The sequence below is a fragment of the Rhinopithecus roxellana genome, chromosome 5 (genome assembly GCF_007565055.1).
Source record: "Rhinopithecus roxellana isolate Shanxi Qingling chromosome 5, ASM756505v1, whole genome shotgun sequence".
Taxonomy (NCBI): Eukaryota; Metazoa; Chordata; class Mammalia; order Primates; family Cercopithecidae; genus Rhinopithecus; species Rhinopithecus roxellana.
Genome location: NC_044553.1, coordinates 105,166,131 through 105,184,801, shown reverse-complemented (window position 1 = coordinate 105,184,801; position 18,671 = coordinate 105,166,131). Strand labels below are relative to the sequence as shown.

The window sequence follows — 18,671 nt, the reverse complement described above, 5'->3', positions numbered from 1 at the left end:
GTGGCAGGTTTAAGTGTCTAGAACACCTTTTACCTGTTTTTTCTATTACTTGCTTTTATATTTTGGGGGTAAATGGTATCTTTCTCATGGAGGCCTTCCCTCAGCACCATGTTTAAAATGGTATCTCCCTCATTTGCTATTCCTTCTTCTGTTTTATTTTTCTCTATAGAATTTGTTACTGTGTGAAAACTATGTATTTTAATGTTTTATTTACCTGTGTTACCCCTAGAATAATATCTGTGAAGGTAGGGATTTTTGTCTGTTCCTTCTGTACCTACAGAATCTTGAGTACGGTGTCTGGTACATTGTGGGTACACAATGACAGCTGAATTAACAACGTCAGGGAAAGTTCGTAGGATGGGGCTGGAGGTGTAGGGCAAGTCAGTTTTTAAATTTTGAGGTTATTAGCAGGAGAGCCTCTTATGATGCGGGGAGAAAAACATGTTTTAACGTCAGACTGGGTTTGAATCTGGTCTCTCCAACTTACCCTTTGACCTTGGTGTTAAATGATTTAACCTTTGAAAGATCAATTTTTTTCACTAGTGAAATAGGGGAAATAGTATCTTTTTAATGGGGATTAAATGTAATATCAAATATAATGCTCTGTAAATGTCGGTTTTGTCCTTCCCCTTGTGTGTCAGCATTGTGGAAGTCTAAAAGCAACCTGAATTTACCAGTCTGTTTCTGGAGCCTTCTGGGGTCATTACTTTGATTCCTTTTGACAGATGCATTCTTTTGAACAGCCTGTGTTGCCAGCATAACAATGACCTGTCCCTTTGACCAGTGTGGGGGCCAGACACTTTGTCATCCCTCTTTTAATCCATGCTTCAGAATGACTCTTACGAGTTCTGGCTTTGAAAAATGTTTAGAGGAGTTTATAATTCCAGACAGTTCAGATGACATCGGCCCTTTCTTAAGAGTCCTCTGAGTTTGCTCAGCTTCCTCATTTCAGTGTGGTGGGAACCATTCAGTTAAATTGATGTTTATGGTCTTTACACATAGTCATCCTAAGTTTCTTGCAAATCACGAAACATCAGAGGACTGCTAAGTCACTAGTTTGTCTCTGTAGATTTCTCTAATCCAAGCTTATCCAAACTGTGGCCCACAGGCTGCATCCTGCGAGGACTTTGAATGTGGCCCAACACAAATTCGTAAACTTTCTTAAAACATTGGTTGGGCATGGTGGCTCACGCCTGTAATCCCAGCACTTCAGGAGACTAAGGCGGATGGATCACCTGAGGTCAGGAGTTCAAGAGCAGCCTGGCCATCATAGTGAAACCCTGTCTCTACTAAAAATACAAAAAATTAGCTGGGTGTTGTGGCGGGTGCCAGTATTCTCAGCTACTTGGGAGGCTGAGGCAGGAGAATTGCTTGAACCCAGATGGCAGAGGTTGCAGTGAACCAAGATCGTGCCACTGTGCTTGAGCCTGGGCGACAGAGCCAGACTCTGTCTCAAAAACAAACAAATTATGAGATTTTCTTTTTTTTGCAATTTTCTTTAAAGCCTATCAGCTATTACTAGTGTTAGTGTATTTTATGTGTGGTGCAAGACAATTCTTCCACTGTGGCCCAAGGAAGCCACAGGATTGTATCATACTCTTTTAATTTTTGTGGATTAGCAAGGTGTTAATTCCTATATCAGTTTCACTGATATTTCTTCTGCTTGATGCAGGAACACTTGACAAGTTAATTAAGGTAGATTGGTCCATACATTTATAGGTTCTTTCATTCCCTTGTCCTAGGCAAGTCTGAGCAGGACTTGGAAAGCTGATTAAAAGTCCAGTGAGCACAGTGAGTGAGCTTAATTGTAAATTAAATGGATATTTAATACATTGAGAAGGTCCTCAAGCCTTTCAATCTTTCATTTTCATCCATGCTTGCTATTTGAATCCGATGGGCTTGAAATTGACTTTGTTCTTCTAAAAATGTTGGTTGGTTATTGCTGCCTTTCTCAAGCTTGGTTTTCAGTGTGGATTTCTGCAGATAATTTTTACACCTAAAGTTACAAAGTCATTAAGTGAAGGCAGTCAGGAAGGAAAGAGTACCCTGAGCCAGGAGGTCTGCTATAGCACATGGGGTGGACCAGAGAATGAATGGGCATGGGCCCGGAGGTGGTTCAGTCAGTGTGGGAAAGCCACCTGCTTGTCAGCTTTCTACTGCGTTGTCCAGCAGAACACATTGAAGCTTGGGGCCTGCAACTGGTGTGGGAGATGATTGCATTTAGGAGGCTGATGTAGATTTTTTCCCTCTCAAGCGTGTGCTAACTGCTTTTTGGCGAAGTCTTGATCCAGGACATAACGCAGCTTGATCTGTGGCAGATCTGTGAGGATTTTAATATCAAGAGGGTTCTGTTATTTGAGTTAGGCACATAGTTAGGCTACCAAGGCATTGCTTTTCAGTCCAAACATTTGGTCATTTCAATTTATTGTTAGTGAGGCTTTTGTGCTATGTTAGAACATGAAGTTTGGGATTTTGTCTGTTTTTTTTCATGTATGAAAGTTTATACTGTTGTTTATATTGCTGGTTAGTATGTGCCTTCATTTACCTGTTGTGAGTAAGAAACTTCCTCAGATCAAATTATAGTGAAGTCACTTGGTTCTGTTTCTCTAACTCTTAAGAGGATGAGATCACTTCATACTCAAATTCAGGGTGTTTGGTAAAGGGCCTACCATGCTGAGCATTTATAGCCTAGATGAAGTCCTGGTCCAATCTCCAAGTTCAACTTTTAAGAACACGCTATTCTTAATGTTCAGGAATTCAACCCTGGAAGCCTTCTCTAAATCTTAATGGGATTTTTTTTTTTGGCCGGGCGCAGTGGCTCAAGCCTGTAATCCCAGCACTTTGGGAGGCCCAGACGGGCGGATCACGAGGTCAGGAGATTGAGACCATCCTGGCTAACACGGTGAAACCCCGTCTCTACTAAAAAATACAAAAAACTAGCCGGGCGAGGTGGCGGGCGCCTGTAGTCCCAGCTACTTGGGAGGCTGAGGCAGGAGAATGGCGTAAACCCGGGAGACGGAGCTTGCAGTGAGCTGAGATCCGGCCACTGTACTCCAGCCTGGGCAACAGAGCGAGACTCCGTCTCAAAAACAAAACAAAACAAAACCAACAACAACAAAAATCTTAATGGGATTTTTATGAGAATTCATTTGGTGAAAATAACAATCAGGGAATCCAGCTATTAAGTTTGAGGAGGGTCATGCCTTTTAGTGGTTAGAGAGGCAAGCTGTAGCCTCCCTTCTCAGAGAAGGGGAATTGAGGAAGAGAGTTCTGGTGGCCCTTGCAATCCTCGCCTCACTTTCAGGCTCCTTAGTAAGACTGGAAGGAGTCCATGAGTAAACAGCATTTTGTGAGTTTGAGGGACTAGGTAAAAACGTATGTAAACGTACAATGGTTTTGCTTTGATAACTGTTTTAAATATCCTATTTGTTGTTGAAACTTCTGTGACAGTGAAGCCTTTTGTCTTTATTTTCAATCGGAAAATCTTTCTTGCCCACTTGAAAAGATTGAGTCTGGGATCAATCCCTGACCCTGCTTCCTTCCTGAATCTCTTAGTGTATAGTATACAGCTGGGCATATGGTAATCTCAGGGACGGGATTGTACTCATAGAGCTATGCTTGACACCTAGGACTTTCGGTGGCTTATATATTTTTGATGACAACTTTTTATTTTATTCTCATTTATTCCATTTCTGTTTCAGTGTCCTGGGTCATGAAACTTAATCCACAACAAGCTCCCTTATATGTGAGTAAATCATGAGATTTCTTTTCATTTTGTGTTTATCTGTTCTGTTTACTTGTTATAATAAGCCACACTCTCACGTGATAGATTCTCAAGGAAAATTTTAACCATATATGCATGAATATATTTGTGTAAGTCTTCAGAAATTGAGTTTGATTTAGTAAATACTAAATGGCTAATCTGTACATGGAACTGAAAACAAAATAGCTGTATGACTTGAGAGTTAATTTAGTTAGGGCGATAGTATGCACATATGAAACAAATTGTCCTACCAAACAGTACTGTAGCTTATTTTTTACCTGCAGTAAAAGCAGTGTGGAGATCCTTCTTATTTTTTACCTCCTGTAAAAGCAGTGTGGAGATCCTCCTACTGCCATTGTGATTTACCTTATTTTGCAACTAGATGGCACTATGTCATTGGCAAGAGTGCTGTTTTCTTTAGGACTCTGGGTGAAAGGTGATATATCATCTCCCTAAAGTGAGGGACTTAGAAAATGAAATTGATAAATGATTGAATCAAGGCTGGAAAACGTAGGCTCTAGGTGACCAGTCTTTATTATTGTAAGAGTGAATTAATTGGCTGGTTGTGGTGGCTCACGCCTGTAATCCCAACACTTTGGGAGGCTGAGGCGGGCAGATCACGAGGTCAGGAGTTCAAGACCAGTCTGACCAACATGGTGAAATCACATCTCTACTAAAAATAGAAAAAATTAGCTGGGCGTGGTGATACGTGCCTGTAGTCCCAGGTACCTGGGAGGCTGAGGCAGGAGAATTGCTTGAACCCGGGAGGCGGAGGTTGCAGTGAAGTGAGATTGCGCCACCGCACTCCATCCTGGCGACAGAGCGAGACTCCGTCTCCAAAAAAAAAAAAGTGAATTAGTTGAATTTGGGTGGTGAAAAGTGTCCATTTGATGAGAAGCCAGCTTAGGGTTGTGGATGGTTAGAGTATGAGAGGCCAGTAGATGCTGGGTTGCTATGTTCTGGAGTGGGTGAGAAAATTTGTTATAAGACTTAAGGTAGGCCTTGAAGAGTAAGGGTCATTTAGTGGGACGAAACGTCCCCAGAATTAGTTGAAGGCAATAGGCAAATGGTCAGGAATGGGAGGCAGTGAACACAGTGTTGGGTGAATAGTGGGGGGATGGTCATTGGAAACTCTGGCCCATCTGAGTTTGTGTCAGGGAATAATGGGAGATAGGCCAGAAAAGATGGATGAAGCTCAATTGTGAGGGAAGACAAAGGTATGAGGATTTTGTTTTGTGACCACCAAGAAGCCATTGATAGTGCTTATTTTAAAGATGCTTTTCCCTTTATGCATTTATACATAAATACATAAATATACTTAACCATTCTGTAGTAATAATAATCATTTACCTTTCCAGCATAAAATATTCATATAACTTCTGCATAGCTGATTTTTATGTTAAATGTAACATGTGTGTTTTTAGAAGATGTTTTATGTGCTCATTTTCTTTCTAGACTACTTAGAGATAATTTATGTTTACCAGTGGGTTTGCATGTGAGCTGAGTACCTTGAGGTTTTTCTTTTTTTTCCAGGAAAATGGGTCTCGCGCTGTCATTCTTGTTGGAGTGTGGTGGAGCGATCGTAGCTCACTGCAGCCTTGAAGTCCTGGGCTCAAGCAGGCCTGCTTCAGCCTCCCGAGTAACTGGGAGTACAAGCGCATGCCACCAGGCCGGGCTAAATTCCCCCCACTTTTTATTTTTATTTTTTGAGATGGAGTCTCGCTGTGTCACCCAGGCTGGAGTGCAGTGGCGTGATCTCAGCTCACTATAAGCTCCGCCTCCTGGGTTCTTGCCATTCTCCTGCCTCAGCCTCCCGAGTAGCTGGGACTACAGGCGCCTGCCACCACACCTGGCTAATTTAATTTTTTGTATTTTTAGTAGAGATGGGGTTTTACCATGTTAGCCAGGATGGTCCCAATCTCCTGACCTCGTGATCCACCTGCCTCAGGCTCCCAAAGTGCTGGGATTACAGGCGTGAGCCACCATGCCCAGCCTCTCCCTTTTAAACTGTGTGATTCTTTGTTTTTTTGTATGTATACAGTTTTGTAGTCATCACCATTATCTGACCAGAACATTTCATCATTCCCCAAAAAAGCACCATATCCATTAGCAGTCACTCACCATTCTCTGCTCCTCTCAGCCTGTGGCAACCACTTATATACTTTCTGTCTTTATTGATATACCTATTCTGGAAAGTTCATCTATATATATACACACACACACAGAACGATCATATATATGTGTGTGTGTGTATATATATGTATACACACACAGAAAGTTCATATAATATATATATGTATATATAAAATCATGGAATACATGGCCTTTTATGACTGGCTTCTTTAGCATAATGTTTTCAAGATTCACCCATGTTAGAGCATGGATCAGTACCTTGTTCTTTTTATTAATGAATGACAGTCCAGTGCCTGGATATATCACATTTTACTTACCCATTCACCAGTTGATGGGCAATTGAGTTGTTTCCACTTTTGGTCTATTATGCATAATGCTGCTTGTGAACAGCAAGTTCTGGTGAAGACATATGTTTTCATTTCTCTTGGGCATATACCTAAGAGTGGAATTGCTTGGGTGTATGATAACTGTGTTTAACATTTTGAGAAATTGGAAAACTGTTTTTCACAGTGGCTGCACCATTTTACATTCCTACCAGCAGTGTATAAGGACTTCAGTGTTTCTATGTGCTTGCCAACACAAGTTTTCTGACTTACTGATTTATAGCTACCCTAATGAGCGTGAAGTGATACCTCATTGTGGTTTTAATTTGCATTTCCTAAGTGATGAATGATTTTGAGCATCTTTTTATGTGCTTATTGACCATTTTTCTGTATCTTTGGAGAAATGCCTATTCAGATCCTTTTCCCATTTTTAAATTGGGTTGTCTTATTGAATTGTAAGGGTTCTTTGTATATTCTGACTACAAGTCCCTTATTAGATACATGGTTTGCAAAATTTTTCTATAATTCTGTGGGTAGTCATTTCACTGTCTTGATGCAATCCTTTCAAGCAAAAAAAAATCAGTTTTGATAATGTTCTGTTGTTGCTTGTTTTGTTTTTTGCATATCTAAGAAGAATTTGCCTAACCCAAAGTCACAGGGATTTATTCCTATGTTTTCATCTAGGAATTTTATAGGTTTAGCTCTTACATTTAGGTATGTAATCTGAGAGTTCATTTTGGTGTATTTTGTAAGGGAAGAGTCCAGCTTTTTTTCTTTTGCATGTGGATCTGTAGTTGTTCCAGCACCGTTTGTTGAAAAGACTGTTCTTTCCCCCATTGAATTGTCTTGGGCATCCTTGTTGAAATTGATCATAAATGTGAGGAATTTTTTCTGTACTCTGAATTTGATTCCTTTCATTTAGGTTGTCTTTGATTTCTTTCAACAGTGTTTTGTAGTTTTCACTGTATGAACTTGGTACTTCCTTGAAATTTGTTGCTTATGATTTTATTCATTTTGATGCTGTTAATTTTGAGACGGAGTCTTGCTCTGTCGTCCAGGCTGCAGTGCAGTGGCGTGATCTTGGCTCACTGGAAGCTCTGCCTCCAGGCTTCACGCCGTTCTCCTGCCTCAGCCTCCTGAGTAGCTGAGACTACAGGTGCCCGCCACCACGCCCAGCTAAATTTTTGTGTTTTTAGTGGGGGTTTCACCGTGTTAGCCAGGGTGGTCTCAAACTCCTGACCTTGTGATCCACCCGCCTCGGCCTCCCAAAGTGCTGGGTTTATAGGCGTGAGCCACCGCACCTGGCCAGTTGTTCAGTTTTTGATTGTTCATTCCTTATATATAGAAATACTGTTGATTTTTGCGTTCTGATCTCTGAAACTATAGCCTTGTGTCAGAGATGCGTTACAAACTATAACCTAGCTTGTTTGTCCACAGTTTTTAAGTGGATGCCTTAGAATTTTCTCTGTATAGGATCAAGTAATCGGAGATCGTTTTCTTCCCTTCCAATCTGGATGCCTTTTATTTCTTTTTTTGCCTAATTGCCCTGAGAAGCATCTCTGGTACAACATTGAATAGAAGTGGTGACTGCAAACATCCTTGTCTTGTTACTGATCTTAAAGAGAAAGCATCCATGTTTTCACCATTAAGTATGATGTTGTTAGGTGTGGGTTTTTCACAGGTACCTTTTGTTAGATGAGGGCGTTCCCTTCTATTCCTAGTTTGACTGTTTTTATTATGAAAACATGTTGGATTTTGTCAGGTGATCTTTCTGTGTTGAGATGGCCATGTAGGTTTTTTTCCTTTCATTAATGTGATATATTACATTGATTGAATTAGTTTTTATTTATTTAAAGAGATGGGACCTTGCTCTGTCACCCAGGCTGGAGTACAGTGACATGATCATAGCTCACAGCATCGTGGAACTCCTGGGCTTAAGGGATCATCCCACTTCAGCCTCCTGAGCAGCCAGGACTACAGGTGTGCGCCACCATGCCTGGCTATTTATTTACGTATTTATTGAGACAGGGTATTCCATGACTCCCTGTAGCTGCAATCTCCTAGGCCCAAGTGATCTTCTTCCCACCTCAGCCTCCTGAGTAGCTGGAACCACAGGCATGTGCACCCATGCCCAGCTATTTTTTTTTTTATTTTTTATTTTTTGTGGAGACGAGATCTGACTATGCTGCCCAGGCTGGGCTCAAGTTATCCTTCCACCTCGGTCTCCCAGAGTGCTGGGATTACAGAATGAGCCATCGTGCTCAGCCTGTTTTTATTTTTAGAGATAAGTTCTTGCTGTGTTGCCAGGCTGCCTTGGTTGAATTTTTAATGTTAAGCCAACCTGGCATTCCTGAGATAAGTATCATTTGATCATGCTGCACAATCTTTTTTATATGTTGTTGGATTTGTTTTGAAAGTATTTTGAGGACTTTTGTGTCTATACATAGAGATGTGTTCTATAGTTTTCTTGTGATGTCTTTGTCTGGTTTTGGTTATTAAAGGTTTTTGATTAGGGAAGTGTTGTAAATAAGTGGTTGTGTTATACAGAAGGATGGCTCCCCCAAATTTATTCACTTTTTAATCCCTAGAACCTGTGACTGTTTACCTTACACGGCAAAAGGAACTTTTCATACTTGATTAAATTAAGGATCTTAAGATGGGAGGTTATTCTGAAATATCTGAGTGTCCCAGTGTAATTGCAGGGGTTCTCATGAGAGAGAGAGGGAGTATCAGGAGAGTCAGTGGTCAGAGTCAGAGATTTGAAGATACTGCACTGCTGGCTTAGAACAGGGAGGAAGGAGCACATGAGCCACGGAATGCAGCTCTAGAAGCTGGAAATAGCAAAAGAACACTTTCTCCACACAGAGACTTTAGAAGGAACACAGCCCTGCTGGCACCTTGATTTTTAAATAAGTGAAAGTCATTTCGGACTTCTGACTTTCAGAAAAGATAATATGATAATAAATTAATATGTCTATATTCACATTTCTCTAATTTTCCCAATAATGTCCATTATAACACCCTTTTCCGTTTTCAATCCAGGATTTAAAGACATTGTATCTCTTTAGTCTCTTAATTTTAATTTTTAATTTTTAGCATGTTTTGTCATGATTTTGGCAATAGTACTACATACTACGTAAGTGATGTCCTTGGAGTATCACATTAGGAGGACACATGATGTGTTCTTTTCCAGTTATTGGAAATGTTAACTTTGATACCTTAGTTAAGGTGGTGTTGAATGTACATGATTTATCTGTTCCAGAGAAATTGGGCATATAAGAGATGGCATGAGTAAGTTACTCACTTTCCCCCTCTAAAGTTGTTTCTGGTTTGGAGGCATCTTTTGCTTGTTGGATTTTCCTAAAATGGGGTACCCTTGTTCTGTGCAAGGTATACCCTTGAATATAGGTTAAGGACATTGAAAGGGCTAATGTCAACAGAAAGCTCATTTTGAATGATAAATTGCCTGAGGTTTAAGGCAGCATTGCCCCTGCCTTCATGGATGAACATGGTTATTTAACAAATGTAGGCCGGGCGCGGTGGCTCAAGCCTGTAATCCCAGCACTTTGGGAGGCCGAGACGGGCGGATCACGAGGTCAGGCGATCGAGACCATCCTGGCTAACACGGTGAAACCCCGTCTCTACTCAAAATACAAAAAAAAACTAGCCGGGCGAGGTGGCGGGCGCCTGTAGTCCCAGCTACTCGAGAGGCTGAAGCAGGAAAATGGCGTAAACCCGGGAGGCAGAGCTTGCAGTGAGCTGAGATCCGGCCACTGCACTCCAGCCTGGGCGACAGAGCAAGACTCCGTCTCAAAAACAAAAACAAAACAAAAAAAAAAACAAATGTAATTCTCAGCTGAGCTATAATAACCATTTTAATATTGAGCATAGTAGGCACTCAGTAAACATTCACTGAGTAAGTGAATGAACTACAGTTTAGATAAGACTACTAAAATTTTAGTGAAATTTACTTCATTTTGACAGAGCTACTTTTTTTAAAATTGCTCATTTGTTTCCCAGGTTTCATTTATTAATCTGCCCAGCGTAGGCCCTGAGTAGTTAGTGATGTCATCTTTGTTATTGAAGGTGTGGCCAATAGGGAAAGGAAGGTGATAACCTTGTCTTTATGGTGCATGTGGAACCTTTAAAACTGTAAGGAAATCCTTACAGCATCCCTGTGAAGTACAGATGAGTGTGTTTGATAGAGTTTTATTATAGAGATGCATTCTGTGAGATAATACCTTACCTAGTTGAAGAAGCATACTAGAAACAGTGCCTATATCTCTCAAGTCCTGAATTATCTTAGTTCTTATGGGAGTTATAATCTGAGCCATTTATTTACAGCAAAGCCTTGTGACTGCTTCTGTTTTTTATGAACATAGTACATGCACTCTTTGTCTCTAGATCTCTCCTCACTGTCAAGATATAAAGCATAGTCGTGTCCCAGATGGGGTGAGGGATGAGGGATGCTGTCAGATGATAAAAGAAAAAGCCAAGCACATGAAGGAAAGGTTGGTATTTATAAAACAAACAGAATGGGCTTTATCACCACACCCACACTCTAAGCCCTGCCGGATCTAGCAACCTAGCAACTAGATTCTAGAAACAGTAAATAAATCCTCCCTCAGACTAACAGCTGAAAAGGAAACAAGATTTTTAGACTTCCGATGAAGGAGGAGGAAAGGGTCTTTGGATGCCCCTTATCTTAGGCCCCAGGCTTAGTCTGGAAGAGGTCTGTCTAGGCCAGGCCTGAAGCTCTGCAAGGTACAAGGAAATAATAGCTGTCAAGAATTAGGCGACGTGGATGAATCCCATACTTGATATGGCAGAGAAAGTCAATTCCTCTGTTCTCTCATCACTTTACTACACCCGAGTGAATGTCCCACAGTCAGCTCTACGTGTAGGAATGGACTTTATGGGAGAGGTCAGGACTGGTGACAAATTTAATGAGTCATAGGAATCATTGTATGTTAGGAGTTGTTGAGTCCAGTCTTCTGGAAGAGTGAGGAAACTGAACTACAGAGAGAGATTGAGGGAAGTTGCCTATAGTTTCACAGCAGGTTAGGAGAGGTCTGATGAGGTAGCAGAATCTGCAGATAATTAGCTTAGCTGGTGTACAGGAGACAGGTCCCTAATTGGTTTGAATTTAATACTCAACGTACATGCACAGAGAAGTTATAGTATAAGATTCGGAACAAATTGGCTAAGTAAGAGACAAAAATGTAGCAATTGGAAGACGAAGAAGAGAGGAATGTTCAAAAAGATAGCATTTTGCTCCTTTCTTGGTGGAGTGAACAGGTAAGGATTAGACTGTCTTTATGGACTATAGATACATTGGAAAATAGTTTACAGTTATTATTTGAAATCCCTCTATGGTGGAGGAAGTAGTCAAGATAAAATGTGTTTTGTGCCTTTTGATATAGGAAAGTCAGTAATAGCCATCTCAATAAAGTATATGCTCAGCTATTTCATCTTTATACTTAGAGATTCCTCAAGAGGATGGTGACATATTAGCCCTGGATCAGTGAGAGTAAGACCAAGGCCGTGGAACAGTAAGGCATTTCTCTTGTAAAGCTCAGGTCCCACGATTCCTTTGATGCTTTTTCTGTGTTAGAATAATGTTCTTTACTGGTTTCCAGTATGTTTTGGTGGGCATTGGACTCTTGTGGTTAGTAATCTGTGCAGCTGTAACTCCAGAATGGATGGCTCTATGGAACACTGACCCAGATGGCTTGTATTTGATGCTGATGATTCACAAACTAAAACGACTGTAAGAACACATTTCAAGAGGAGAAATTTGGGGTGCATATTTCAGATTCTTCAGTTATAAACTTGCTTTTTTGTGTCTCTTAAGATTTATGGTCTTTTGAACACATCTCTATGTCTCCCTCAAGAAAGCCAAATGGCGTATTTTTGCCCCTGCAAATTAAATACTTTTTAAAGCCAGTGAGATATTCAGATGTGAGATTTCTATTTTTTCCAAGGCATGCTTGAAGGTAATATATGGGATAATAATCATTACCTGCCATATGTTTGGGATAAAACCCACACTTATTAGATTTTCAAGGGGAAGAGCCATTCCAATTACAAAACAAATTTCCAGAACCCCAACAGATCTGGTTGATTATGTTGTCCTTCCTCTCTTGTTTTCTCTCAGTACCAAATGTTTTTGCGTGTAACTGCTTCTGGGAGGAGGCACAACATCCTGATAATAGAAGAGCATCATAAGAAAGAATATCTGGCACTGGATGCCTTTCTTTATTTAAAATGTGCAAAAGAAAATCTCCAGTGATTTTGCACTATTTCTATTAGAATAGGGACCGTTCCTTATGATGTCCTGTTTTCCCAAGGAAAAGTTAGGGTGCTAGTATTGGTTGAGAAACTACTCTTGGCAAGGAACCGTGGCCAGCACTTAATACACATTGCCTGATTTAATCATGACAATAGACATACAGTGTTTGGTTATTGTATCCACTTTACAGCCAGGATGGATGTAGGGTTCGCATCCTGTGAGTGGCTACAAAGCACCCCCACCTCCTTTTTTCCCTCAAAAGCCCATTTAAAGAAGGGAAATCAGAAGAGCATATCCACTGGACTTGCATAATCAGAGTGGTTTTCTGCCACCACATTGGGTTCCTGTTTACTCCAGACTTACATTTTCAGCCTTCGTGAAGACTTGGACTTTGCACGTAGATTAACATGCTGCTCTGTTTATGCTAATTAGAACAGACCTCAGAAGACGAGCATGCAAGCGGAGATACTGTAATTAGGAGGTGGAGGTTTTAAAAATTTTATCAGTTAAAAAAAATTTATTCCTGAACAAATGTAGTTTGCATAAATAATCAAATTTTTGAAGGGCCACAGAAATTAGGTTACCTCAGCTTAATGTTCTCAGTTGCCTCCTTATAGGGAAGATTAATTTGGTAATGGCAGTTTTATCGTTCTTCCTAGGAAATGTGTTTCCACAGCAGGCTCTGAAATAACCTGGCTGTCCTTCTCACTTGGCTGTTAGGATACATTTTGCTTACACAAAGAGTCTTATCAGCCTCCTGATCTCTTAAATGGATTACCTACCTTTGCCTTAACAATACATTTCTGATAGGTCTGCTCCAGCATTTGTGGGCTGGTGGCCTTGTCCAGCCAGATCTGAGACCTGCCAGAAGAATAAGGAAATCAAGGGTTCCTCCGTCTAGCTTTTGATGGTTTTACAGAGCAGGAATTTCAGTTTCCTTCTGTTGGACTTTTTAATCAGTTTCCAGAAACTTGCTTTGAAGTTAATGGGTTTTTCATTTGTAAGCAGTACTTTCTCTTTTTTCCTTGGCATTTTTAGAACAGACAAATGTACGTAGGTCAAAGACTTTTCAGAGCCTTTTTACAGGATACTTTTTCAATAACTTGGTGTTTGCCAAGCTATCAAATAACAGTGAAGGGATTAAAATTTCCATTTGGTACTAGTGAAGAGAAGTCTTGCTGTCCAAGAAAGATTAAAATGTATCACTCTGTACCTTTAATTCATTTAAAACAAGTGTTTGTGAAGCACCTGTTACGTGAATGGGAGATTTGATCTTAGGCGAATAGATTCTTTCACTGGGGAGGAAGGGGCTGAGATGCATGAGGAGATAAATTACAGTGCTAGCAATACCTATTGGAGTGCTAGACGAGCTGTGCACACAGTGATTGTTCATGGCAGGGAGAGGAATGAAATACTGGCACATGTGGTTGGGAAGCCTTCAGAAAAGATGGGGGTTCTACCAGCCTGGATATAGATAGGCTGTGGAGACTGGGAAGAGCAGAGTGAGAGGAGGAAGCACAGTCTTTGGAGTAAGGCATGGAAGAGTGTTATCAGTTGTGGGGAGAGACTTTGCTTGACCAGGGTGGGCAGTTCACATTGAAGGATACCTGGAGATGAGATTATATATAGCTGCTCTGTTTAGTAATGTAGACATTAGCCACATGTGGCTGTTAAAAGTGAAATAAATTTAAAAATTCACTTCATCAAATAGTGCTCAGTTGCTACACGTAGCTAGTGGCTACCATATTGAGTGCAGTTAGAAAATATTTCCATCACTGCAGAAAATTCTGTTGGTCAGCACTGATAAAGGAAATATGGGGTTTTACACAGGATAACAGTGTGAAGAGCAACTGGAGATCTTTTGACTAGGCAAATAGTAGCATGATGAAAGTCATACCCAAAATAGAGAGTAGAAGGAGAGCAGTGACGGGCTATCAAGTAAGTAGGCCTATCACTTCACTGTTACAGCATACAGAATGAGATCTGGGGATGGTGAGGCTGTTCTGAAGGAAGACCATATGGATTTTGTCTGGTAGAATGACTGAAAGCATCAAAGAGCCACAGATATGGCCACTGAGGGTTTCAGTGTAGGGGACAGAGGGAGAATGGTATAGCATCAGTGAGCAAACAGTTTGGAGGAGGAGCTGCCTTGGAAGCCTCACGGAGAACAGTCATGTTTTTACAACAACCTTAGAGTGTGGTAGTAAGGATTAAATGAGGTGAGATATATATCTCACCTCATATATATATCATATATATATATATATATCAATCACAATGAGTCAGATCATGGATAAAACTTTAGATATAGGTAGTTTTAAAAAGAGACCTTCCTCCTCTATTTTGACATAGTTTGAAAGCACATAAAAATTACATTTCGTGGCTTCGTCTTGCATCTTCTGCTTAAATACTTGCGCTGAGAGCGCTTTCCCTTGTTAGCTTAGGTAGCAACTACCTTTTACTGAACACCTTCCTTGTAAGGTAACTTACTTTATCTCCTCACCCATGTGAGATCCATTTTATAGATGAAGGAACATAGCTAGGAAGAGGTGAAGCAGTAATTCGAACTAGAAACTTTTGCTCTTCCCATTTCATCTCTGCACGTGAGGATAGTTTCATTATCAGCTCCTCAGGTTGATACAATCCTTTCTTGATCTGGTCATTTGAAGCTTGATGCTTACATCACATCTACGTTTAGAGGTTGTCTTTAGCATTGAACTCCATTTGCCATCTCTTTTTCATATGTAAGACATACATCGTATAAAACTTGCTTACTCTCAGTAGTAATTGGTGTGTGGGGTGACCTGGAATGACTGCCACCTGGACTCCTCTAGGGCATTGGCTCTCAATGTGAGGTCCGCAACATGAGCGCCAATAAGAACTTGGTAGAAATGCAGATGTTTAGGCCCCATCCCAGACCTAAATGCCTGAGGGTGGGGCCCAAAAAGTCGCTTTAAAATAAGCCCTTCACGTGATTCTGATGCACTCCAAAGTTTAAACATATAAACCAAATGAATAAAAAGGATAGTTTTAAAAAGTCTTCTATGAATTCAATTAGAACTGTGTGGGTACATTTATATTTTTCAACACGGCTGACTGCGTAACCCATCAGCAGCAGTTGCCTGTGAAGATGCATGGGAAAGTGTATGTATTAAGTAAGATGTTATTTCAAAAGGACGGATCTATGGCTTTTCTTTTTTAATGGCTAGCTTCCTGAGTAAATTATCACTATGTTACTGACTCAGAATAATATCAAGGTGTGTACTATTGAGTACAGGGTTGGGTATCTGTTGGTAAGAGATAGCAGTGATTTCCAGTGGACAATTAAGGGAGTTAACACTTCACATTTTTTTTTATGATAGTTTTATGTCACTTAGAATTTTTCACCAATTTTTCCTTTTATGATTGTAGATAATTAAAGCCCCATATGCTTTGCAGGAGCAGCAGCAGCAGCAGCACAGATTATGGTGCAAATGGAATTGGTAAGAGCAGCAGGTTTTGAAATGAGGTTGTAGACGGGCTGCTGAGACTGATTTTTGGACAGCATAAATGAAAGCAGTATTTTGATGGCATTTGGAGTTTAAAAATCCCTAGCCATGGATCCCACGCTGAGTCATTGGTACTTCGGGTAAACCAATTCCAACTCTATGTAAGCTAGCTTTCAGCCATGTGAAGCTGTTACGGCATCTCTTCCTGTCTCTGAACCACACCCCCGAGCCCCGCCAATCCCCAGCATATGCGTAAAGAAAAGTGCTCATCTTTCAGGATTCATTTCCTGCTACTTGTCTCTGTGGAGCCCCTTCTGAGCTTTCATTCTCCTGTGGATCCATCACTCCTACTCCCATGCCCCAGCTACTCTGTGCGGACTTTCTTATAAGAGCTTGAGCACTTCAGATGCACATTTGTATGCACACCTTTCCCATTTATTATGTTCCTTGAGGGCAGGGGCTTTGTATTTGAATTATTATTTTGTTGCTCTCATTTTTATTTTACTTCAGCTTCTATCACTGTACTTTGTACATTATAATGCTAGTGTTTTTTATTTTTTCCAAGTATAATTAAAGCTGTTCTTTGGGAATGGGTGTTGCCTCATACATGGATGATTATAAATGTCTGGTTTGCCAAAGATGATTTTCTTTTTGGTTAGGATTTAGGATCCCAAAGGGAAGGTTACTGTAGTTCATCAACCAATAAATGAAGCCACATGGGGATTTTGTGATCTGGGACAATGTGTCACTTTGCTTTGATCTTTGGGTAGAGCCTCTAAGAGGTACTTTCCTAGTGAAAACCTGGAACTGATACTAGGTGAAAAACTGAACTTCAACCACAGTATCCTAGTACTTCTGTGTGGTGTGTGGGTGTTTACTTGGAACTCTCTGTGTTTGCTTCTTACTACACGAATCTCATTTTATTGGTCTGACAAACCTATGAATTAGGTTTGAGACAGGAAGATTTATATTTTAAAGTTTTAGTATGTTGATGATAAGATTTTCATTTCTGTCTTTGGAAATTCTGTCACCTGAGATGAGACTATTAGCTAGCTTTGTGAAGTCAGCCCACTGAATCTGTAATTCAGAAATCTATAAATAGCTCCCTTCAAGTAGAACATTGGGAACATTTATTTATATCAGCAGGGAGGTAGAAATTACATTTTTCTGGAAGATACATGAATTTATTGATTGTTTGATGGATTAGTGATGCAAATCTTTAGTACTTTTTCCTCATTCAGACACATTTTCCCCCCAGAGATTCTGCTTATTTCCCTTTGGATCCTTTTATGTAGGGGCTGTAACTTAGGGTATTTATCTTTAAGTATAGAGAATTTCACCCGTACTCACAGAAATTTGATTGTTTGTTACCCTTTTTAAACCAGGAAAGAGCTATTGGCTCTTGTGTCTTTGGAGCCCTTCACAAGGCTCTGTGTCTGGATTAACTGTTGACCCCATGTGATATACAGAGCATCTGGCGGCTGGGGTGGAATTCTCAGCTGTCTCTCTGTTATGTCCACAGAAGGAAATGTGAGTTTTGTCTTACTGCTCAGGCGATGGTACATTCCTTTCTTGGTTCATGGGACCCACCAATCTGATTGTGGAAACATTTCCTACCATTCCTGTCATCTTCCAGAATTAAAGAAGGCCAGGGGTGATCTTCACCTACTGTCACTCGTGAACACCATTTTCTTCTCAGTCACCTCTTGTGTTCCTAAATTCTACTTTGAGAAAAGTGTATTATTGTGTAGTTTGTCCTATCTTGTATGGTTTAGGGATGCCAGGCAGCATAATATTAAGAAGCTACAACCGTGGGTATTTTTTATAGCAAGTATTGTTTCTCCACAAATCCTCATTTTCCAGATCCCTGTGAAATTTATTATATTCTTGCCACCATATACTCATGATTATGTGTTGCCCATATCTTGCTAAGTCTCAGAATACAAAGTAATTCTTCTCGTTGACCATGAAACAGAGATGAGTGTTTTTAAAAATGGTGTACCGAGATTTCAGTTTTTCTGGTGAGTATGGAATGTTGGTTTTTCATTTGCCATACTGTGTATGTGTGTATTTGTATGCAGTAGAGGTTGGCGGAAATGCATATTGTGTTCAAACGCTGATCTTAAGCCTCCGTTTATTCCATACCTACTAGTACTTATCCACTATGCTAATGTCCTACATTCATTTTTCTCATTTAAGTCATCTTAATGATCTCATGAGATAACTATTGTTTTCTACATTTTAAAGCAGAAGAAAGTGTCAGAGAACTTTTGTCACTTGCTGAGGTTATGCAGCTAGTAAGAACAGAGTTAGAATTCAAACTAGACCTTTCTTCAGAAACCTAGGCTTTTAGTGATGTCAGTGTATTTCTCCTCTGTGTCAGCTTTTAATTCTGCATGGTGCAGGGAATAAGCAAGCTGTTGCCTAGGACTTGTAAAATAAGGATGTTGGTGAGATTATTAAAGTCAGAAGGAAACACTGAAAAGTGGAATTTGTTGGGAAGAAGGGGAACTGTTCAGGGATAGACACTAGACCTTTGTGGTAACTGGTACAGTGGAGCATGGTGCTGTGGGGTCACTGGTTCTCAAACTTGAGCATGCATTTGGGTCACCAGGAGGGCTTATTAAAACCCAAATTGCTGGGCCACACCCCAGAGTTTCTGATTTACTAGG

The 18,671-nt window shown here is 40.4% G+C and overlaps 1 protein-coding gene across 12 annotated transcripts in view; it reads left to right on the top strand.

The window, feature by feature from the left end:
* The window catches only part of AKAP13 (A-kinase anchoring protein 13), a 395,830-nt gene that overhangs the window by 123,562 nt on the left and 253,597 nt on the right, over positions 1-18,671 (top strand). For all 12 annotated transcript variants that reach the window (XM_030930279.1, XM_030930278.1, XM_030930277.1 and 9 more), the window contains exon 2: positions 3,702-3,745. In XM_030930279.1, coding sequence (XP_030786139.1) covers positions 3,713-3,745 — 33 coding nt within the window. In that variant the 5' untranslated portion in view covers positions 3,702-3,712. The remainder of the gene's footprint in view (positions 1-3,701; positions 3,746-18,671) is intronic.